The sequence below is a fragment of the Dermochelys coriacea genome, chromosome 5 (genome assembly GCF_009764565.3).
Source record: "Dermochelys coriacea isolate rDerCor1 chromosome 5, rDerCor1.pri.v4, whole genome shotgun sequence".
Lineage (NCBI taxonomy): Eukaryota > Metazoa > Chordata > Testudines > Dermochelyidae > Dermochelys > Dermochelys coriacea.
The window spans coordinates 46,626,399-46,650,611 of NC_050072.1; the positions used below are offsets into that span (position 1 = coordinate 46,626,399).

The 24,213-nt window shown below is 39.3% G+C and overlaps 1 protein-coding gene across 6 annotated transcripts in view; it reads left to right on the forward strand.

Annotated features, from left to right (window-relative positions):
* The window catches only part of AP3B1 (adaptor related protein complex 3 subunit beta 1), a 334,397-nt gene that overhangs the window by 209,518 nt on the left and 100,666 nt on the right, over positions 1–24,213 (forward strand). For all 6 annotated transcript variants that reach the window (XR_006281799.1, XR_006281800.1, XM_038401874.2 and 3 more), the window contains 4 exons: positions 10,723–10,899; positions 19,461–19,647; positions 20,639–20,769; positions 23,308–23,410. Coding sequence is in view for 4 of the 6 variants with exons in the window: in XM_038401874.2 (XP_038257802.1) it covers positions 10,723–10,899; positions 19,461–19,647; positions 20,639–20,769; positions 23,308–23,410 (598 nt within the window). In the remaining 2 variants the exon portion in view is untranslated. The remainder of the gene's footprint in view (positions 1–10,722; positions 10,900–19,460; positions 19,648–20,638; positions 20,770–23,307; positions 23,411–24,213) is intronic.

Sequence of the window (24,213 nt, forward strand, 5' to 3'; positions counted from 1 at the left end):
GCTCAAAGAGGATACCATCAGAGCTACTCGGTCACATTGTTATGGTGAGCTCATGTCAGTTCATGCTTTAAAAAGATTTTGAAATCTCACCTCTACATTTGCAAAGGTGAAGGTAGTATGAACTTCAGGTTTTGGTGGCAGTACATGGAAGTGGTGGCCCTACTGTTCATATTCAGCTGTGCCCAGAGAGAAGGAAATTGAGAGCTGCATCTCTTCACCTTCAAATGTGTGCTGTCATTCTCCATGAGATCTGACCATACAAACGGTGGGGTGCCATCCGCATCACAGAATTGCATCAACTATTGACATGCTCAGGTTGTTCCAGCAAGGGAACTTTGTTGTCAAGAGATCATGTCTGAAGTTCAACCAAGTGGATCCTAATTAGAGCCAAGAGTGGCTTAATGGCATAGGAAAGAAAGGAGGTGGAATTGCAAGCATCACCAAGACTTGTTCAGCCATCAGCAAATAGGCCTTGATTTACAACCTAAGAGCCCAAATTGCAGCAGACACCTGACCCTTGTTCCTTGTTGGCTTGGATGACCAACTTATTCACATAAGTCAAGGAAGCAGTGTGACAATGAAGATGAGAATGCCCTCTTATAAACACTTCAGTGATTCAAGGTTTTTCTGGTGAGGAACCACCCTCTTCATTGCAAAATGTTGAAACAAAAGTTCTGGCTACTAAAGCTGTAGAAGATACAATGTTGCATGCAAAGATCCTAGGACAAGTGCAATTGGACAGCTTTGTGGAGAGCAATAGCTCATGACAGAAGAGGTTGAGCCTAGACGTATACATATTCGTGATCTGCTGCCAAAAAATAATGCTCCAACTTCTTTTATACTATATGAGGTGGGGGAAGAAGTCAAAGGAAAGTCTTTACCATGAAGGTAGACAGAAATGTTCTTCAGTGATTAATCTCATCCTATGAAGCCGGCAAGACTGTGAATTTGCAACAAATTTTGAAACATGCGTTAATGCCTGCAATTTGGCATTAGCACAGTCAAATGGCAGACTAAGAACAGGCACACAACAATACTCGATAATGTACTGACAGCTGATGTCCACTGCTTGCCAACTGTTGGGAGAAGCTGTTGTGTAATAGATGCACAAGCTTCTGCAAGCCGTCTGGAACTAAAATGTTTGGAGACCCTGCAGGGATATTTGTAAAAACTGGAGCAGACTTCTACAGAATCAATTGTGATGTGTTTGACAGGTATTGCAAGGAGTCTATCAAGGGTGATATAATGTAGAAATGCTCAAAAGAGGTACAAGACCCATCCGAAGAGTAGTGAAAGGAAAATATGTGCCTCTTCCACACACAGTAATTGGATGAATTTCATTGCAGTTCCAGAAAATAAGAAGGACCTTGCAATATTTTTTGTCCGAGCAACTAATGACACAAGCACAACATGATAAAATCATTCTGGCTGGTGGCTTTCAGGATGAGACTGAAGTAAGATGCTCAATATTAAGCAGGTGAGACCTATCAGCTGTGTGCTCATCAGGAAGACACAGACACAAGTATGATTTTACGCTGTGTCCATAGGGATACCAACAGTGTTGGTTGGTGCAGTCAGGTAGATCGATGTGCTTATTCTCTTGCTGACTCACTATAGCAAAATTACATGTAGGCAGCTTTGAATGAAAGCTGGCACATCAAAGGAACCAAAGTACTCTCCCGTTCATGCCATTTGTGAGCAACTACAATAGGGACCCACTGTTCTGGAAACTCTCTATTTGCAAAATCATGGCCCGAGTGGTTGTGATGCTGAACACAGCAAGAAGACAATATGGAAAGTTTTTCAGCGATGCCATCAGCTTCTCAAACACCTTGGACAGGGTGACCAGGACCTGAAGGTGAAAAGCATAGCAGAGTTTATTTATAAGAGGTATGTAGAAGTCCCGAGCACTGACAAAGTATGTGCCATTTTGTTCAGAATGCACTACCCCCAAATAGTGATGTAGTTTTTTTTTTCACACGTACAGAGCTCGTTACCAGACACTAGTTTGGAGACAGGCCCACTGCCCAAATGCAATACTTCCTCTTCCAAATAGAGTGGGTTGGAAACAGAAGGATGGAGATCTGGTGCTACAGCTTATGTCATTGCCACCAATTCAAGCAGATTGCATGGAGGCAATATTCTGTGGCCACACAATAGGGTGCAGAAGTCACCAATGTAGGTGTAGGACAGCATGACTTGTTTCTACAGGAGCATGCAAATATAGACAACTGGAACAAGATTGTATCCATGTATCTGACAATTAGTGCATAAGGACAGAATTATCAAATAAGTAGATGTTAACATAATAATTGACCTATTAGGATGTTGATTCAGTCTGCCACTGTATACCAAAGTTTTTTGAAAGTGTTTTGAACAGTTTCTTGAAAAGTTTCACAATAGTGAAACTTGTGTGCATCAAAATATTTACTTAATGTTTAATCAAGAAAATAATTTCACTTGTAAAAACAGGTGTTTTTAGATTGTGTTGTATTTGATAGATAAGTCAGCTTGTGTACTTTTATTTCAAGATGCTAATGCTCAAGTTTAAGAGCCATGTAAGCATGATCAGTCATAGTTGTATAACCTATTAAATTATTTTGAGTACCTCTTGCAAATAAGAAACTGAAATTCAATAGTTTTGTAAAAAGTTCTGCATATTATTTGATCACTTTTATTATCTCCAACAGCAAATTAAGATCTAACTGAAGTATGTTAATCCTAAACAAAAAGGAAATAAAGATTTACACTTAAGCAATTTCCATGCGTTACTTTATTCTCTTGGTAGAGGCCTTTACATACAACATGCTGGGTTGGAAACAACCATATTTGGATTCAGCACATCCTAATTATCCTAAAAAGACTTGCTACTATTTTTTAACAAAAAATGCCACTGACAGTTAACTTTGAAAACCCAGCTAGTCTATAAGTTTTTATTCTCTTCTAGCATACTACTGCAGTGCTTCTATCCATTTGTAGTTTTCCCCCCTACTAGTTAAATTATTATTCTTATTTAGGCTTGGCAGGATTCTGTTTTAATCGATAACTGTCGGTAAATGTCGATTTCAGCTGACACACAGAAATCGGCTGGAGAAAATCAATCAGTAACAGTTGACGTGCCTGCAGGGATAGGGTATCACTGGCTCTGCCACCATGCAGAGAACCCTCTGCAGCCCTGGTGTCGCAGGAGTGAGCGAGTGGGTCCCTGACAATGGAGCTGCAGAGGGCTCCCTGTGCTGCCTCAGGGTCATTGTCACCAACGTGCAGCGGAAGGTGCGGTCCTGGAAGGATAGAGCTGAGACCATGGCCAGGACTGCAAGAAAAAGGAGGCAGAATTCTTGGCCATGAAGGAGGCTATCCCACTGCTCAGTGGCTCCCGTGGCAGTGCAGGGCAAGTCCACTGCAGCCCTGCTATCATGAGCTTGCTCTCTAACCACCAGCTGATAGTGCCAGGGCCGCAGCCTTCCCCACACTTTGCCTGCTGGGATCGGGTGTCACAGGTGCTGAGACCGTGCAGGGAGCCCTTTGCAGCTCTAGTGTTATGGCCCCACTCATTCATTTGCCATCCAATAGTTTGGGAGCCATCCCCGGGCAGGAACTGTTCATCAGCAGGGCAGCGGCCAACAACTAGTGCTACTGTTTACAGCAAGGGTTCTAAAATGGGGGGGTTGAGACCCCTCAGGGGGTCACGAAGTTATTACATGGAGGGAGCTGTCACCCTCCACTCCAAACCCTGCTTTGCCTCCAGCATTTATAATGGTGTTAAATATATTTAAAAGTGTTTTTAATGTATAACAGGGGTTGTACTCAGAGGCTTGCTGTGTGAAAGGGGTCACCAGCACAAAAGTCTGAGAAACCCTGCCATACAGTCCTGGCCAGAGGGTCTGCGTTCCACTGGGCCAGGATGATTGCAGCTTTCCCTGCACCTTGCTTCTCGGTGTCCTGACACATGTGATTACGCACGGAGCCCCCTGCAGCCCACTGTCAGCACTGCTCTAGCCCCAGCTCTATCTCCACAAATGTAAAAATAATAAAATTATCAAAAATCTTAAAAATAAAAATTGATAAAAATCATTGACATTAGAAAAAATAAAAATTGAATTCTGCCAGGCCTATTCACATTGCAGTAGTAGTTGGACTCCATTCTTACTGTATTAGGCACTCTATAAGATACATGAACGGACTCTAAGGTGGATAGAAAGCTGGCTAGATTGTCAGGCTCAATGGGTAGTGATCAACGGCTCAATGTCTAGTTGCCAGCCGGTATCAAGTGGAGTGCCCCAGGGTCGGTCCTGGTGCCGGTTTTGTTCAACCTCTTTATTAATGATCTGGATGATGGGATTAATTGCACCCTCAGCAAGTTCACAGATGACACTAAGCTGGGGGGAGAGGTAGATACGCTGGAGAGTAGGGATAGGATCCAGAATGACCTAGACAAATTGGAGGATTGGGCCAAAAGAAATCAGATGAGGTTCAACAAGGACAAGTGCAGAGTCCTGCACTTAGGACGGAAGAATCCCATGCACCGCTGCAGGCTGGGGACCAACTGGCTAAGCGGCAGTTCTTCAAAAAAGGACCTGGAGATTACAGTGGATGAGAAGCTGCATATGAGTCAGCAGTGTGCCCTTGTTGCCAAGAAGGCCAACGACATATTGGGCTCTATTAGTAGGAGCATTGCCAACAGATTGGGGGAAGTGATTATTCCCCTCTATTCGGCATCGGTGAGGCCACACCTAGAGTATTGCATCCAGTTTCGGTCCACCCACTACAAAAGGGATGTGGACAAATTAGAGATAGTCCAGCGGGGGGCAATGAAAATGATTAGGGGGCTGGGGCACATGATTTACGAGGAGAGATTGAGGGAATTGCGGTTATTTAGTCTGCAGAAGAGTGAGGAGGGATTTGATAGCAGCCTTCAACTACCTGAAGGGGGGTTCCAAAGAGGATGGAGCTCAGCTGTTCTCAGTGGTGGCAGATGACAGAACAAGAAGCAATGGTCTCAAGTTGCAGTGTGGGAGGTCTAGGTTGGATATTAGGAAACCACTATTTCACTAGGAGGGTAGTGAAGCACTGGAATTGGTTACCTAGGGAGGTGGTGAAATCTCCATCCTTGGATGTTTTGAAGGCCCAGCTTGACAGAGCCCTGGCTGGGATGATTTAGTTGGTGTTGGTCCTGCTTTGAGCAGGGGATTGGACTAGATGACCTCCTGATGTCTCTTCCAATCCTAATATTCTGTGATAAGAAAAACACTGCTGTTCTGAAGAGTTTACAATCTAAGTATGTTCTAAATAAGGTTCTCCCTCCCATTAAAGATTGGCAGGGGCACATTGTGCCCAGGAGCAAGCACTCACTGTTCTGCCTAGTGCTGCTTGCTAGGTGTTGGGAACTCTGCTTTGCTGTTGTCTTGCCCTCATCTAGCATTACTAAGGCAACATCTTCCATGTATTGGTGGTATTTTGCTTCTGTCATCTTTCATTCTGTTTCAGGGACATTCTCAGTTGTGTTAAGGTGCACAGCTTGATTGTGAAATAGGTCTGCAGGGCTAATTTTTAATCAGGAGATGGGAAGGAACACTTGCCACTGGGATGAAAGGAGCACGAGGAGTTGCCAACTTTGTCAGTTGGAGGGAGATTAAGGTGGATACTTGGCACTGGAGAGTTTAACACTTGGAAGGGAAATTGTACTGGGGCATGCCATTGACAGGAGGGATTAAGAAGCATTGATAGTTAGGAAAAGAGGGTTAGGTTACCATTCTTGCCATTTGAATATCATTGGGAGGCTTTTGGGAGTGGTCTTAGGGCATGTCCTCCTCTCCTGCTGCCATAGCCTTTCCCTTCCTCCCAAAAATAAACCTCAAGAGGGATGCACTTCTGGAACATCCTCTTACTGCTGCATTCCAAGAGTGCAGGGTACATGTTGGCTAGCTGTTTCCATTGATTAAGCCCTGCTTTCCTTAAATTGTGGGGAGGAGTCATAGAGTATGGTCTTCGTTCCTATACCAAATCCAAAACTGCAGCTCGTAGTCTTGCCTGAGCTGTTTGCCCTGCTCTGGAATAACTATGAAAACTTTTTTAAACCTTAGACCAATTTCATGCATCCTGCTATTAATATAAAAGTCTCTCTATGTGCAATACATTACATTTGTTTAGTGTTCTAGAATTTTGTAGTTTTCTCTCTTGAATATGCATAGTCCTTTGAGGCATTGCAACCTGGTAAATAGTGGATTTGTAAGGTTTTAACAAGAATGAAACAAGAAGAAAAATGCGGCTGAGCTGGATGAGGGAGTGGAATCACCTTTAAAGAATTTCACGTTGTTGGGTTTCATATAATAGAGGAGTCCTTGAAATGTGGAAAAACAGTCCAGAAACAAAACAAAAAAACAATATTTCCCCCACCTTCCCCCCGCTGTTTCCCAGGCACTTTCCCATCCTCTAGCAAACAGTCTGCCATTTCACCCTCTTTCTAATCCCAGCTGAATTTCAAAACCTATTGGGTGTGGATGCAGAATATTAGGCCTAATTTGCTATTAGTTTAGATGTCTGTTGATTCGTTCCTTGACAAATTTGAGTAAATAAAATTTTGTGTTTGCAAGATTTACTTTAGAATGGCATGTTGTGCAATAAGGTTTTAGTTGAAAACACAATAGCTATTGAATTAAGCTACTTACAGAGTGATCTATAAAATATTTCTAGATGTCTTTCTCTAACTGCTGAGCAGCCAAGACCTCATTCCCTCTCCCACAACACCCCCTCTCCCCCCCGCCCCCAACAAGTTAATGGGTTAAAATGGCAGTAGAAACTGCCTTCTAATACTAAGGTTTGAAAAGTGCACTTAACCACTTGCTCAGGGCATATAGAATAAAGCATCAGGCAAAGTAATTTACAATCCTGTTTCCTTTGAGGATAATGCAAAACAAGACTACATAATGGAAGTATTATTTCCTGTATTTTTGTCAATTCAAGGTCCCTACTTACGCTCTACTGGAAAAGGCAATGAAGGAGTAGAAGTGGCTTAATTTCTTGTTTGCTGTTTTTGAATGGTTTAGAATGTCTCAAACAATGGGTACAGGATCATACACTTGCTATTACATGGATGAGGACTGAGAGACTTAAACAGGGAAAAAGAAATCTGAAAATATTATACGATTCTGACCCCTAACGAATCCACTGACACAGAAACATTGGGTTCATCAGTTCCATATATACTTTTTTCATTAAAATGGCTTTCGCTTGGGGTTGATTCAAAAAGTCTCTAATTGATATTGATCCTTCTTGTGCAAAACTGTGTTTAATGTATACAGTATTTACATAGCAAGCTAACCACCTTGGTCAAAAGAGAAACAAAAAGATGAAACATCAGCTATCTTTTGTTGTTCAAATGAAGCTTCATTCTAGTGCAATTTTGAATCTGAATTTCACAAATTATTTTAAGTGGCTATAGCTGTTGCATTAACAGTTACATTGTGCAAAGTATTTTAATAATTTAAAGAAAAAGCATTGGAAGGAATAAAGTAAATGCAGTGGCTTAAATATATCTCAGTGGTTACAAATTTTAAGGCCGTTTAACTTAGAGAAGGTATTACATTGAATTTTCTCAGATAATTGACAATATATTTGAAATGGTCTGCTGTGTGAATGGCTTTTTTGCTTCATGAAAGAGGAACTATACGCCAAAAAGGCTTCTCTGATGCAGCTACCTAAACTAGCATAGTTGGTGGTCTCCTGTAAAATTCTATTTTTTTAACAAGTATGTAATGAAATATTTAAGAAAAATAAATCTAGCATAACTGAAATCTGAAGTTGCCCATATATTCTTATTTAGAGGTATCTATCTGTACTGCAGGCAACTTGAACTGTTCCCGTACTGGAAAATTTAATGTACCACTCAATTACTATTCTTTAGCCCAATTTAAAATAATAGATTGGGAGTAAGGTCTTAATGCAGTGTAACCTTTGGAACATTAGAAATAACCTCTTTCCCTTCTGAAAGTGGTGTACAGTAATGGCATCAGTCTTATCACATTACATAAATATATTTTCTAACTGTATTTAAAACTTTTTCACTTGACGGTTGTTCAGTATGTCTCTCCTTGCTCTCGCCCATTAGACTACAATACAGTTTAGAAATAGTGTCAGTGTTGCAAGAAAATATGCCATATCTTAGGGCTTTATGGTTCCTTCATTATATTGTTTTGGAATTACATTAACCCTAGCTTGCATATCTTTTCAATGTTTGGACTTCTCATTTATGCTTTTGAGATTTTTTTTGTTGAACTTATTACTCTGTTTTGCCACAATCTATTTGATTCCTCCTCATTGGTGGGAGTCCTTTGTTTTCCCATAACACACTTAGTTCTGTTTTTATTGATGTGTATAGTGCAACTGTATGAAGTATAGAATAAAATACCTTGGCCTGTGTCTATATTTTTTTAACACTGTTCCCTAGACCTGCATGAGTTCGTTTGCATTCTGAGTTTTGAGAATGCTAACAGATGAAAATGAATATCTACTACAGTTCTGATTTTGATCCTTAAACAACTCACTTCATTAAGAGAGGGGGTTTTTGGTTTATCCTGTTGTTGAGGACTCAAACTTGCTTTTTTTGAAGGATCTTTTCTTTTTTCCTGAGCACTCTTGCTTCAGAACTAAACTTCTTCCTCGTGTCATTTTACTCTCAGAAGTGTGCTGGCTTGATTTCTTCCTCCCTTCCCTTATGCCCCCACTATCCTATCCTCCATTCATCTTAATTTGGAGGTCAGCTACTTATAAATTACATATGTATCCCTTCGTGATTAAATATGTTATATAATTCTTGGTGTAGTATCCTGATACTATAGGAAGATGCATTCCTTGTTTGAAGGCATTGTCATGTGCATTGTTTGATTGAATATAATTAAAGTGGGGCAGAGGGGGCATTGGTATAAATTTAGTTAATGCCATATTATAGTAGAGATTTTTAAATGCATAAAAGATAGCAAACTCAATGTTCTGGTTCCTGCTGTAGTTATGCCACATTGCACATACATATATTAGCTCGTTTGCCCTATTGCCTGGAAAAGAAAACACAACATATCCACAAGGAGGTGTGGTTGTTACTGCTTTGATATTCAGAACTTTGACTTTCCAAAGTTTTTGGTTCCAATCCTGTGTTCCTTACTTAAGGCAAAACTTCAACTTACTTAAATGGGAGTTTGCCTAAGGAATACACAAGTTGGGAAAGTAGGGAGCAGAGGAGGTGAGAAATGAGGCAGTAACACAGATTTATTTTTTATTTTGCATGTAATATTTAGTCTCAAGCACCAAAAACCTAGTTGAAGTGGAGTTAAGGTTGAAAATATCTGTACATTACTGCAGTGAAAAACACTTTACGAAGTTGTAGTAATTTCTTAAGCACAAGTATTATAAAGCAATTGCCATGGAGCAAATCTGTTGGGTTTTTTTTACTGTTTTAAAACACTGCTTAGTGAGAAGAGTCCCTATAGAGTTTGCATGCTGTACAGGGATGCTGTTCCTTTCAAGGTGTGCAAAGATGAACTTTGCTTTTACCTACAAAAAAATTCTACTTCCGCCATGTAGCTTTCTTACATTTGCTTTCTATGTTGTACTAGGCACACAACAGATAACTCCACCCCTTACCTTTCTCCCATGTTGTGCAAGGAGAGCTATGTCTTGGGGAGGCATGTGGTGCAGATTTTGAAGTAGACCATAGGAGACTACATGGCACTCCTCTCCTTGAATATAACTCTTTCCGTCTAACTCCTAACCACTCCCAGTTGCACCCCATTTGGCATATTCCTGCTTTCCCTTTATGAAGTCATCATTGAATCCATATTATACACTAGCACTTCCTTTAATAACCAGCATTTTGAATTGTTTTACCAACAAACCAACCATATGTGGTCAAAGATACCAGTCTTTATGAAAACCAAACATACTAAAAACAGTTTGGATTTTCTGGCCACGAAATTTTGTAGCTGTGGACATCAGAAATGTTAGAACAACATTCAGGAGGTGAGATCATTTCATTTTTGAGCCCTCATCTTTCCCAAATTCCATGTCCAATTTGCCTCAGACTTCTGAGAAAAATTTTACCCTATTTAAGATCATTTTTTAATGAAAATTCAGGCAGATTGTCATTTAGTGAAGTGAGAAGAGTTTAAAAAGCGGTTATAAAAGAAGACTAGCAACAATCTGAGCTATGACTCTTCCGTCTTCAAAACAGATGACCTGGAGTTGAGGGAGTTTATTGTATTAAAACAAACAAACAAAAAAACCCACCAAACAAACATTGTTTTGTTGCTGAAAACAAACACAGCTATGAATAAAATGCCTAACACCATACCATTGAAGGTCATATTGGAAAGAGAGACAGTGTGGTGGATAGGGCACACCTGGGTCCTGTTCTTCACTCTTCCACTTACTTGCACTATGAACATAGGCAAGTCATGTCATCACTGACCCTCTGTTTCCAGTAGTGCCCTTCATTTTACTTGTCTGTTTAGCTTCTAAGCTCTTTGGAGCAGGGTCTGTCTTACTTACTATATGCATATACAATGTCTAGTATAATGGGGTCTTGATCTTTGTCGGGGCTTCTAGTATTATCAGAGTACCAGTAGTAAATATTTGATTACATTCATACTTATATAATACATATTCAGTAGCAAATTAAAGTTACAAATGAGTATATTTGTGAAATATATATTTAACTCTTTCATCACTTAGGTTCCTGTGGCTAGAGCCAGCATTCTCTGGCTTATTGGGGAGTATTGTGAACGAGTTCCAAAGATTGCACCTGATGTTTTGAGAAAGATGGCTAAGAGCTTCACTAATGAAGATGACCTTGTGAAGCTGCAGATCTTAAATTTGGGAGCAAAACTATATTTAACCAATTCAAAACAGGTAAGAGTAAGACTATATAAACAAGTGATCCTTTCCTGCCACAGGAAAGTATATTTTTTGCATTCTGCATGGATTAGCACTCATTTCTTACAAATAGATCTAAAACAAGAAGCTTTACATGTGGAAATTTACTACCGCATCACTGACTGGACCCAAAACTAGTAGCACACAGAACAGGAGGTCCAGGTATTTGTTGCCTTAGCACTAGGGTTGTGTGAAATGTAGCAATTCCATTTGCAGGGAATTTGACAAACCCACCTTGATTTTCAGTTGTTTGGGTTACTGCTTTTTGAATGTAAAACTCCAAAGCAAACTGCTTTGCTAATTTTCACAGGCTTTTGGAACCATGCTTTGCCTCCCACCAGATGTCCTAAACTGTTACCTTTTTCTCAGGTCAGACCTGCTGGTATAACAGTGAATTGCAGGGGGACTACGAGCCTAAATCTCCAGTAGATACAGAGTCTCAGGACTCTGCCTGTAGAGAGATGATGACTGGAGGCATGGCACCTAAGGGAATTCCCTTTAGCAGACCACAGAGGGGTCAGAGGTGCAGTTACCTCAAAACTGTCACAAGGACCATTTCCCTTTTCTTACCCTGTCATTTCATATTTAAAAAAAGCTCTTCTAGTTCTTATGGTCATGGAGATAATTGGAAAAACTTGAACTGAATGTAAACGGATACACTTATGCCGGCCTGAATCTGCAGATAGCCTGAAAAAATAATGGAGAGGTATGAACTGCCCCATTCATCTTGATGAAGGCCCTGTGAATTGTCATTGTATGGCTACGGAATATAGCTTTTTTTCACAAAGCTACAAAATGGAGCACATTTGTCATGAAAGTTACCCACTTTTCTATAGCCAGTTGCCTGAAGTTTTTCTCTATCTCCCTGTCCTTCCAGACCTGCATGCCTTTTGCTCTCCAGCTTTCCACTCAACAGGAAGTTAATTGGGTTGCACGGGATATTCCCTGCACTATACCAGGGAGCTAAACAGCAAGGCGGTCTTGACCCTATTCCCTTTCTCCCCTTTTCTGTGGATCTGCCACTTGCAATCTGAGTTTCTTCTCTAGTGGACTCAAAAAGAAAAGGAGTACTTGTGGCACCTTAGAGACTAACAAATTTATTAGAGCATAAGCTTTCGTGAGCTACAGCTCACTTCATCGGATGCATTTGATGGAAAAAACAGAGGGGAGATTGATGTACACACACAGAGAACATAAAACAATGGGTTTATCATACACACTGTAAGGAGAGTGATCACTTAAGATAAGCCATCACCAGCAGCGGGGGGGAAAGGAGGAAAACCTTTCATGGTGTCTATCATGCATTCCTACAACTACAATACCCACCTGCTGAAGTGAAGAAACAGATTGACAGAGCCAGAAGAGTACCCAGAAGTCACCTACTACAGGACAGGCACAACAAAGAAAAGAACAGAACGCCAGTAGCCATCACCTTCAGCCCCCAACTAAAACCTCTCCAACGCATCATCAAGGATCTACAACCTATCCTGAAGGACGACCCATCACTTTCACAGATCTTGGGAGACAGACCAGTCCTTGCTTACAGACAGCTCCCCAATCTGAAGCAAATACTTACCAGCAACCACACACCATACAACAGAACCACCAACCCAGGAACCTATCCTTGCAACAAAGCCCGTTGCCAACTCTGTCCACATATCTATTCAGGGGACACGATCATAGGGCCTAATCACATCAGCCACACTATCAGAGGCTTGTTCACCTGCACATCTACCAATGTGATATATGCCATCATGTGCCAGCAATGCCCCTCTGCCATGTACATTGGTCAAACTGGACAGTCTCTACGTAAAAGAATGAATGGACACAAATCAGACGTCAAGAATTATAACATTCAAAAACCAGTCGGAGAACACTTCAATCTCTCCGGTCACTCGATTACAGACCTAAGAGTGGCTATCCTTCAACAAAAAAGCTTCAAAACCAGACTCCAAGGAGAGACTGCTGAATTGGAATTAATTTGCAAACTGGATACAATTAACTTAGGCTTGAATAGAGACTGGGAATGGATGAGTCATTACACAAAGTAAAACTTTCCCCATGTTATTTCTCCCCCCCACCCCACCCCACCCCACTCCCCACTGTTCCTCAGATATTCTTGTTAACTGCTGGAAATAGCCTACCTTGCTTGTCACCATGAAAGGTTTTCCTCCTCCCCCCCCCCTCTGGTGATGGCTTATCTTAAGTGATCACTCTCCTTACAGTGTGTATGATAAACCCATTGTTTCATGTTCTCCTGTGTGTGTATATCAATCTCCCCTCTGTTTTTTCCACCAAATGCATCCGATGAAGTGAGCTGTAGCTCACGAAAGCTTATGCTCTAATAAATTTGTTAGTCTCTAAGGTGCCACAAGTACTCCTTTTCTTTTTGTGAATACAGACTAACACGGCTGCTACTCTGAAACCTGTCATTATGCAGTGGACTCAAAGTAGAACATGCATCAGATTGTTTGCCAACTATCAACAGGCTTCAAAAGAGTTGTCAGAGTAGTTATCAAAGGATTCTGGTACATGCATATGGCCATTGAGAGGAAGGAGCATTGATCCATTTGGAGACCCACCATCCATCCTTAAGAAAGAAACTAATTTAATTCTTCAAGTAAAAGGTTATGGGCTTACAGAATGAGAATAATCTTTTATCCATGGCAATGCTGTAAACATAAAAGTTCTGCAAGCGTCATACTTAGGAGTCCCAAGGTGGTCCTGGTAGGGAAAAGTTTAAGAGCCCAAACTTATTTTAAAAAGTGGAAGATGCATAGTTTTGGTAATATCTTCCTCAAAAAATAGTTTGAGTTCTTCAAATTATGTTCTTTGGAAAATCTGACTGTATTTTGAAGTCTGACCTTTTGAAGGAAAACATAGGTTCTCATAGCATAACAACATAAACACTTCACCAGATTTTCTGAAAATAAAATGACCCTATGTTTACTCTACCATAGTAACAGACTCTGGCTTTAACAAAATTTCTGTCTACCTTGCATTTCTCAACTATTTATTTTCATTAGTTTTAAAAACAGTGCATAAAAGTTAGATGCTAATTTTTTACCTTAGGTATGGTGGTTATAGTAACAGATCCAAGAATCTAAAATGTTTTTACTCTTATAGGGAGGCATTGTAATTTGAAATAAGGACATTCTTGAATACACGAAAGATCTGGTAACCTAAAAGACTATTCTGTTTCAAATGGGCTATCGCGCCATCCTTTTTTCCATCAACTAGTGGGGAGGCACTAGATTTTGCTTCCTCTTTTGGATAATCCTGCAGGTGTTCGGAGCTGTCAAGCAGGGGAAGAGAGCACAATTGCAAACAGAGTCGGTCTGTGATAGATCCTCATAAATTGTCTTTGCATCAGAAACTGACTGATCAGATTTGTATCCAGTTGTGACGTGGGAGTTGGATTGCCTCCCCATTCACCCAAACAAAAAGCTACTAATATTCTGCTCACAGAATCTAGAGGGGGGACCTCTAGCAAAGGACGCTTTCTGTGTCCACTGAGGAAGGATGCTTATGTATGTTTTTTTTCGCCAGTGCTGATCATAACAAAACTCCTGGAGAGACTAAGGTTTGATTAATAGTTCCAAATGGAAGGTTCTCATTTTTGTTGCAGATAACCAAAGCAAATTTCATTGGCTGAATGGCTTCAGATTATCATGCAGAAGTTGGTTACATAGCTGCATGTCAAACTGGGAGCCCTTGCTCTGGCATTATGGCTAATGACATAAGAGAGCTCCATAACCATGACCATCTCCAAACAGGTAGCTAAAGGCCTCCTGTCCTATGAGAAGCCATCTACAAGAAAGACTTGAAGTTCCAAATGGAGGCTTACAGGGTTGTGCAAACAGTCCTATGTGGACTTTTTTTTTATCATCCTGCATTAAAAATGCTTGACAATCTTCACCTGCCTATGTCTAACTTAGACTCACTACATCTCAGGGTGATGAGACCACTCTTTTAGCCTGTTACGAATTATTTGAAGCCAGATTAATATGTAGTTTTGTTTTGTATTTGGGGGGTGAGGGAGAGTGGAGGGGAAATCAGGTTAATGTGGGGCTTTTGACATGTTTTGACCATTGATTAAAAAGCCCTCAGTGTAATGGGATACTAATGAGGTACTGACAAAACTAATGTAAGCCCCTTTTGAGCCATTCATTACGTGAGAGTTCAGGATTCTTGTATGGAAGATCATTTTCCTGATTGCAATGGTTTCAGTTCAGAGTGAATAAGCTTTATGCTTTACAGATCATATTTTGCAAAGATGCACCATAATTTGCAAAGATAAATTGGCGCTATGTACTCATCCAAAGTTTTTTCCAAGGTGGAGTTAGAAGTTCTATCTTAAGGAGCCTATTGTCCTGCCAATTTTCTTCTTATGTTTGAATTTGAGTCCTTTCTCCACACGCTCAATGTTAAAATCACTGGGATTTATCACCGACTCTCAAGAGTGCTCTGGATCCTGTCTATTTTAAGTGTTCCCTTCAGTGCTCTGGAAAAATCATATGTACTTGCCTGAAGAGAATCTTCCACATAAAGTTTTCTCTGAAACAGATGCCCTTTCAGCCCCGTCCTTCCAGCAGGAAAGTCATTCAGCTGCCTTGCTTTATTACTTATTGCAAATTGATGCTCTCAGCTGCACAGTAGCTCCTTCCTTGCCTGTCTTTTCAAAATTGGACTTAGATATTTTTCAGTTTCAGAGAATTTCAGGAAATGTTTGTGGAATCAACCTTCTCACAAGGAAATTCCGTATCTGCTGACAACTGGAACAGTTAATCTCTTCAGATGTAGAACCAATATGAAGCAGATGTTGGTGCAAAACAAATGGTCAACCAAGAACAAACACGTCCTCATTTCTTGCTTCAGATTTACAGAATCTGGTCATAATATATTCCATTAACCTTCAACCCTCATAGAAGGAAGTGACCAAGAGGTTAGCCTAAAATGGCAGAAAATAATTTCTCTTTGAGCATTCCCAATATAAATAAAGTACAGCATCACAACAGACTCCCTCAGCTGTTCCAGTATGTGTCATGGAGAAAGCAGCCTCCAATATACAAATATATCACTAGATTTGAAGGATGATTTCTTTTTCAACTGAGAATCTGTCAGTTATTTAGTGGCTACTAATGTATCAGAGATTGTTTCTGTATTTTCTTGAGTGTGGCTTCCACTAAAAAGCAACATAGAGATTAATAAATACCATTTGGTATACCCAACAATGTTACATTTTGTTATGAATAGCACCCCAACATTCTTGATATAATAGACATATGTCCAATTACTATACATGAAATTTCCTCTTTCCCCAAATTTTTTAGGAATCTCCCTGGATCTCCTTCCTTCCTGAGCCATAGGGAGAACAAGATTGCCTGCATTGCCCTCAATATGCTTGTAACACTTGCAGTTCTCCATTGAGACAATAAATAATCTAATCTCATGCTTCAGGGCTTCAGCTGGTCACCTACAGGGATCAGGAAGGATTCCTCCTGACTGCACAATTGACCATACACATTCTGTTTTTCACCTTCCTCTCTAGAAGGGACACCAGGCAGGGTGAAACCAATGTTCCAGTGTGGTACAGAAGATCCTCTTTTTTAGATGCCTGGCTTGTGTATCTTGCTTACGTGCTTAGAGTCAAACTAATCGCCAGACTTGGGGTCAGGAAGGAACTTTCCCTAAATCAGATTAGCAGATTTTTTTTTTTTGCCTTCCTCAGCTGCGTGGAGTAAAGCTCATCTGCTGGGATGATCCGGCTGTATTACACCCAATCAGTTCTCTAGCATTGCAAGGCCTCAAGCATTTGTCGCATCTTGGTCTATTCTCTGCCAGTGGCACATAAGTGAGGACTGAAATGCTTTAGACTAACTAAAGTAATTGAGTTCAGTATATGGGTATTTGGGTAAACTGTGGTGGCCTGTGACGTACAGGAGGTCAGACTAGATCAGGGGTGGCCAAACTTACTGACCCTCCGAGCTACATATGACCATCTTCAGAAGTTCAAGAGCTGGGGCATGCCTGCTGGGGCTCGGGGCTTATACTCCATGGGAGGCATCTGCTGGGGCTCGTGGCTTCAGCTTTGCTCATGCTGAAGCCCTTAGCCCCCAGCAGATGTGCCCCACGGGGCAGAAGCCCCGAGACCCCCCCTCCTTGCTGGGCAGAAGCCCTTACCCCACCACCCTGCTGCAAGGCAGCAGTCCCGAGCTCCCCAGAAGCCATTACGTTTATTATTTACCTCCACATATATTCTAGAAAGTTTGGTTGCTTTGTCACAGGATAAGAGAAATTAGTCTTTCCATGCAAATTTCCATATCAAATGCTGCATAAGATGCTTTGAGCAAGTCATTGCTCTTGAAGGAAACTTGGAGACATAAAGCATTCTTCTGTGGAGCTATAGGAATCCAAATTTGTTGTGTATATATTATGACTGTAGGACATAGAAGTTAATTGTAGACTTTGGGATTCTGTAATCTCTTTTTTGAATGGAAAGATTCTGCTGGTAAGCAAAAACTAAACCTTAAAGGCCAAATTTATTCACCAATACTGGTACAAGGAGGTATATAGTTCTGTCTCCACCTATGTGCCCCAGTGGCAATTACAATTAAAGGCTGTAATCTTCTCCACTCTGTTCTTTTGGAGTTTCTGGCAGGTTGAGAGGGGGTTAGTTTTAATTTACAGCCCAGGAGGCCCTGATAGCAAATGTTGCAGAAGGGATAACCTGATTTAGTTTAACCTTTGGCACCTGAGAACCCTCTTTCCAAGACAGTGCATTTCATTTGGACTGTACAGCATAAACATTGCATGAGTCCAGATGATTACATGTTTTCTGTCTCGTATAAGGTTACAATTTTATTACTTTGAGTATATCATAATAAAAACATTCATTTTATATCATACAAATTTTACGAAATAAAGAGCACTATCCCTTTTCCGGAGTTCATACAGTACCATGAGAAGATAAGCCTTTCGATATAATCTCCGTTAGGTGGCTGATAAAAGTGGAGAAGGGAAAAGAGGAAGAGCCCACTTAAAAGAGAAAACACTAAGTATACTTTTCATCATTAGAAATTGTATATGTAATTTTTTCAAATCTTTTGTTGACACCATAACACGTCTTGTGATATATTTACATAGCCCACACCGTTTTAGAGGAAAAATAAAGTTCTCCTCTCTGTGATTTTATTACTCTTTCATTTTTACACCAATTAATCAAAATCATTCAGAAAAAAATATATGCATCTGTGGAAAGTCATATAACCCTATTTTCATTATAACAGTGAAAATTATTAGTGAATTGTTCTAGTAAATTTTACTTTACATTGACATTTTTAGACAGGCATTGTATGGTATCAGTTTCTATCCCACACTATAAAACTCTTGAGTTATTGTTATAATACAGCACAAAAATAAAGCTAAATGCATAGCAAAAAATAAAATATGCAAGGAGCTTATGTTTTTCAATATAAAAAATTCCCTTTGACAAATTTAGGATTTAAAAAAAAATTCCTTCATTATTCATACATTTTCAGTGCATCAAATCAAAATTGATTTGTCAGATCAAGTTATTTTTTTAGCAGTTTCTCTTTTAATGGCTTCGAAATGTATTTATATAAGTGGTTTGCAGCTCTACGTACAGTATTATTCTCTTTATACCGTGTTCTGCAAATCTAAGTTTTTTGCAGCAGAATGTTCCTGTTCCCTGTGTTTCTATTTTATTAAAATTAAACTGAATTATTAAAATTACTCAATTTCTGTTAATATTCTCAGACATCGAATTAGAAAATCCTATTATGCTGTAAAAAGCTGCGATAATATAAGTTGCTCCCTTACATAAATAAATAAATGACCGATATTACTGGAGGCTTTAAGCTGCAAGAAAAAATGGAAGAAGTCTTTTATCCTGGTTTTTAGAGGGCATCAGCAGCTTGCTTTTATGAAAAAGTAACAGCTAAATGCACTGCAAATAATTTGCAGTAATCCAGTTCAGTGATTCATGTGTCTGCTTTAATGGGTCATAATTCAGGGTAAAGTAACTGAGTGCAGTCAGAGTGCAGACACTGCTTATGCCAGGGACAGTATCTCTTCATAAAACACACCTCAGCAGAAGCAGTTTGCCAGCCCCCTAATACCCTCTGATGTTTTGATGTCCTGCATATTTTTCCGATTAAGTTTTGAGTGCCATGTTTTTAGTTGTATTTCCACATTCATTATCCTCACGTAGACCCTTCAGCGGGTTTGCCATATATGATTATTTTTTTAATGATGCCTTTCTTTCCACTTCAGCAGTTTAATAATCTAGCACATGGCTGCTTCTCAGTACTCAGCATTCACCTCCCCAGTACAGAAGAGGACATGTGGTTTGGCTTCAAAATTCCATTTGCAGCATTAGAAATGCATATTCCCTATGGAACAACATTTGTTTGACATAACCATTCATTTTTATTACCTCTTTAAATATGTTTATCCAGAGTTATCAATAATCATAAATAACTTGTATTCTCTTCTTGTCCTGTTTTTTTCCACAGACAAAATTGCTTACCCAGTACATATTAAATCTCGGCAAGTATGATCAAAGCTACGACATCAGAGACCGTACAAGATTTATTAGGCAGCTTATTGTTCCGAATGAGAAGAGTGGAGCTTTAAGCAAATATGCCAAAAAAATATTTCTGGCACAGAAACCTGCCCCATTGCTTGAGTCTCCTTTTAAAGGTATGACCGCCAAAATCATCTGCAGAATGTCGATTGCCTAAAGCAATGTGGCAGTATATTCTCTTTCTAATATGCCTAAAATTGTGTCACTTAGAAAATACAAATGAGAACAGTATGTACTTTGCTTAATCACCTGTTTTTCAACAAGCAAGGTTTAAAGTCATAATAACATCTTGGTTTGTATGTTGCCCACATATCATATTTACCTGATAATCCTGAACATGCTTATCAATTTCTATTCATGTTGGGTTTAAATTTGGTTTGAATAATAGAAAGTATACATCTCAAGTAAGAGTAAACTTCTCTTTTATTTAGAGAGATGTCTTTGCCACTCAGCAAGATTGTCCATGTTAATAGAGGGATGTTAGTGTAACTATTGTCAATACATTATCCATATGAAATTTAATAAAAATGTAATCTATTCAAGTTATTTTTCAGATGTGGCTATTTCCCTGATACTTGTTTCCCTTAGGTATTTTTAAAAATCAAAACTACTGTATAGGATTCTTTCCTGTTAAAAAGTTATCATCCCAATTAAAAATATAATCTTATGCTGCTTCTTCGCCATTTTAATTTGTATATAGTTATTGAATCCAGGATTTAAAGCTTTAAAAGCAGCTTCATTTTGAAAAAAAACACTATTAAAATTCTGGATGTGTTTGTGCCAAGACATGTATATGGATTGTTTAACTGTGCTGTCATTCTTAATATTCACAGTAAAGTAATTTTTAGAGAAGCTACATTTCAGAGCAACACCTCTAAACACACTGACTGATTAGCTTTTTTATTGACCATTATGGGGGAGATTATTGTAATCTATGGACTGAAATCAGTTTTTTGACCTATGAAGAGCTTCCTAGTTTATATTTATTCCATGACATTTGAGGTAATATAATGTCAATTACCTTTAGCCATGATTAAGATTGCTCTTTGTGATATAGAGCTCATGTTGTTTGTATATTTTTCCCCTCCCCCTTTTTTTTTTTAATAGATAGGGATCGTTTCCAGCTTGGCACCTTATCTCATACTCTGAACACCAAGGCCACTGGGTACCTGGAGTTATCTAATTGGCCAGAGGTGGCGCCTGACCCATCAGTGCGAAATGTTGAAGTAATTGAGTTGGTACGCTGACATTAAGAGTAACTTTGCTTAACATATTTGTAGACATTTAAGATAAAATAGTCATGTTATATAAAAGAAATGGTTTTAAATTATTCTTTTGGTTTGTGTAAACTGCAAATTGAATCCACTCATCTTATGTGGCCTACATCCAGGAAAAAAAATTAGATGCTCCCCCACTGAGATGCAGTGTGTGTTTCCTCATGGAAAATGTTCCTTTCTTCCATCTTCCTCATGGATGTTTTTATTCACTTCCATGAATATTCTTCACCTTGGTTTATTGAGTTTTTGTCAGTTGTGCAGCAACATTTTGATTGCAGTTGATGGTGTAGAAGTTGCAGTAAATGAAACGTCTTCCCATTTAATATAACCTTTAATCTAATCTAAGCCTAAACAGAAGAAAATAAGAAAGTATCATTATAAACAAGAGCAAACAAAGGACTCAAAGATAAACCATGAATGTGTCCTTTGCGTATCTTTCATAGTTTAATGGAGATGGGGAAAGAAACAACGGTATGCAAAATCTATTCAGAAAACCTAAAATGCACAATGTATCACTTCATCTTCTGGTGGGATAGTCAGTTTTTGAATTAAGAATCAGTCTTCCACCTTCATACTAATTTCATGCTTAAATTGTGAACTCAGAACAGGGCCTACTCTTTCCATGTGTTTGTATGTCATGTAGCATGATGGGGCCCTTATCCTGAATGCAGCCTCTAGGCTCTACATGTATATATGATGGGTGGGATTTTATTTTCCAAATCACTTGAGTAAGAGCACAAGTCCCACTCAGTCAGTGGGACTTCTCCTCCTGAATCATTTAGGCACTTTGAAAATCATGTGTGTGTAAATTACTATTATGACATCAGAGGTGAGCTAGACAGCCAGCAAAATAGAAAAGCTTCTTGTCAACTGTCTAAATGGGCCATCTTGGTTATCACAACAAGTTTTTTTTCTCCTGATAATAATAGCTCATCTTAATTAATTAGCCTCTTACTGTTGGTATGGCTACTTCCACCTTTTCATGTTCTCTGTATGTGTGTGTGTGTGTGTGTGTGTGTGTATATATATATATATATATAATATCTCTTCTGACTAGATGTTCTATTCTATGCATCTGATGAAGTGGGCTGTAGCCCACGAAAGCTTATGCTCAAATAAATTTGATAGTCTCTAAAGTGCCACAAGTACTCCTTTTCTTTTTGTAAAGGAGTGTGATCTCTGTCCTGAGCAACTGCCAGGCTAAATTAAACATGATGTACTTAGCAGGCAGTAAGACAGCCAGGGACAATGAGGCAGCTCATAAGATAAGTTACAAGGGCTAGGGCATAGCATGTTGTAAAGAGTTGGGATCTCTTCTTTAGTAAATGGATGATCTGTTTGCTACTATTCCAGCTGAAATTGCAGCAAAAATGGGTCTTAAGGAGGGACTTGAATGAGGAGCGTCCGAGGGAAAGCTAATCAGCTCAGGAAGGGCATTCCAGGGGTAGAGGAGGGCCTGAAAGAAGGTGTGAAGACATCTTTACACCTAATATTGAAGATAGTAAGGTGTTTGGCTGCTGCAGTCACAGGAAATTGATCATGTGAGATATATTCACTTGTTTCTAATAGATAACCGTTTGGGGATCTAGACACATGACGGTCCTTCTCCAAGGGTATTGCCAAGTATGTCCTTGGGAAAATTCTTTACTGACCCCAGTTTTGCAATCTCTTTAATACTATGTATGAGAGAGAACCTGAGTGGTTAAGCATCTCAAGGTACCACTGATATCCAAGTAAATGTTCATTTTTTCCCGTGAATAATAGTTGGGAGGTAGAGAATTCAAATGTAGATTACTCTGAGGAAAAAAACATTATTAGAAGTGCCCACGTTTGTACTGAGCTTTAACCAAGTCTCTGTGGTCCCTATGTTCATACAGTTCAATAGCTTCCAACCCTACTACTATAGCTTCCTGTTCTCTAAATTTTAATGTGATTTCCAAATCACTGCCACCACTATGTAACTGACTTGCACCACTCTACTAGCTTAGCTGGCTATCAGAGGGTTTTTCCCAGGCTACAGCAATCCTCCACAGGTCCTACACTGCTCTATTCCCCTCCCTCTCCCATGGTATAGGGAACTTGGATGAGGAGGAAAGGATATGGCCAGAACATGTGTGTTTTGGTGAGTAAAAATTGCCTGTTAGGGGGGACATTGGAGCCTAGAACAAGATAGAGCAGCTCTAAGATACTCTTAAAACTTGGGGGCCTTGAAGGTGGTGTATAGCCACCTTTCTCATTCTTTATTCCCTCAAGGCCTGTGGAAAGCTGAGCTCAGCTGGACCCAGTGATCTAGTACTCCTGGTTTTATCATAATATAATCTATAATAATTTCCCTTATCTTACATATAATAATCCTTTTTGGAGGCAGTCTGTGATCCCATTGGCTTTCTTCGCCACATTGTCTCTTTTCCTACATAACTGAATATAGAAGTAAATTATTTTACTAAATACTTTCAATTTAAGTTTACATATGCAGAAACATTTGTAATTCACTTACAGGGAAAAGAATGGTCTGTGGCATTAGGCAAGGCAAAGAAAGAGAAACCTATAGAGAAGTTTTACTCTGATTCAGAGGAGGAATCAGCCAGTACTACTGACACCGGTATGTATATGGCTACTAATTACAAGTCTTTTTGATGTATCATACCATCAAAACGTGGTGCTATACAGCTGGAGCAGTTAAAAAAACATCAATGTTGTGTATAAATGTGGGAATAATGCTTACACTTAATTTCATGGCAGCTGTGTGATAAGTACTAATTGTATGGCTAATGTCATCTGTAAGTGTGTAAATTATATGAGTTTAATAGACTTTACTTTGCTTCTTAGTTAAAATACATGGAAAGGCGTTACTTTTATCAAACTTGACTGATCTTGAGAGATTCTGCAACTCACTGAAGTCAAATGTGCATACTGTCTAGGAATAAAAATGTCTACAGACGTAGTTGTGGGGAGTTAGAGATATTTATCATCTCTCAGGATTGGATCCCAAGTGTTTAAATTGGCTTTTACTGAGGTATCTGTTATGGTCACATATGGTGGCATGTTAATACCCAGCTACATTATAGTGCAGTGATACTCAGACTGAGGCTTGAGAGCCACAAGTGGCTCTTTAATATGTATCCTGCAACTCTTTGCAGCTATTATACATGATATTAAAACAGTGTGATTTAATTATTAACCAATCAGGATGCTTTTACTTTGTTGTTAACCAATTGTAGTTGATATAATAATAATACTTGGTCAGTTATTTTGATGTGAGAAAAATAAATAAATTATATAAAACTAAATATTTCCCCTGTCATGCTGTTTAAATATGAATATATAATACTATAGTAAATGAAACAATGAATTCATACGACTGTGGCTCTTTTGGTTAATGATGATGACTAATTTGGCTCCTGA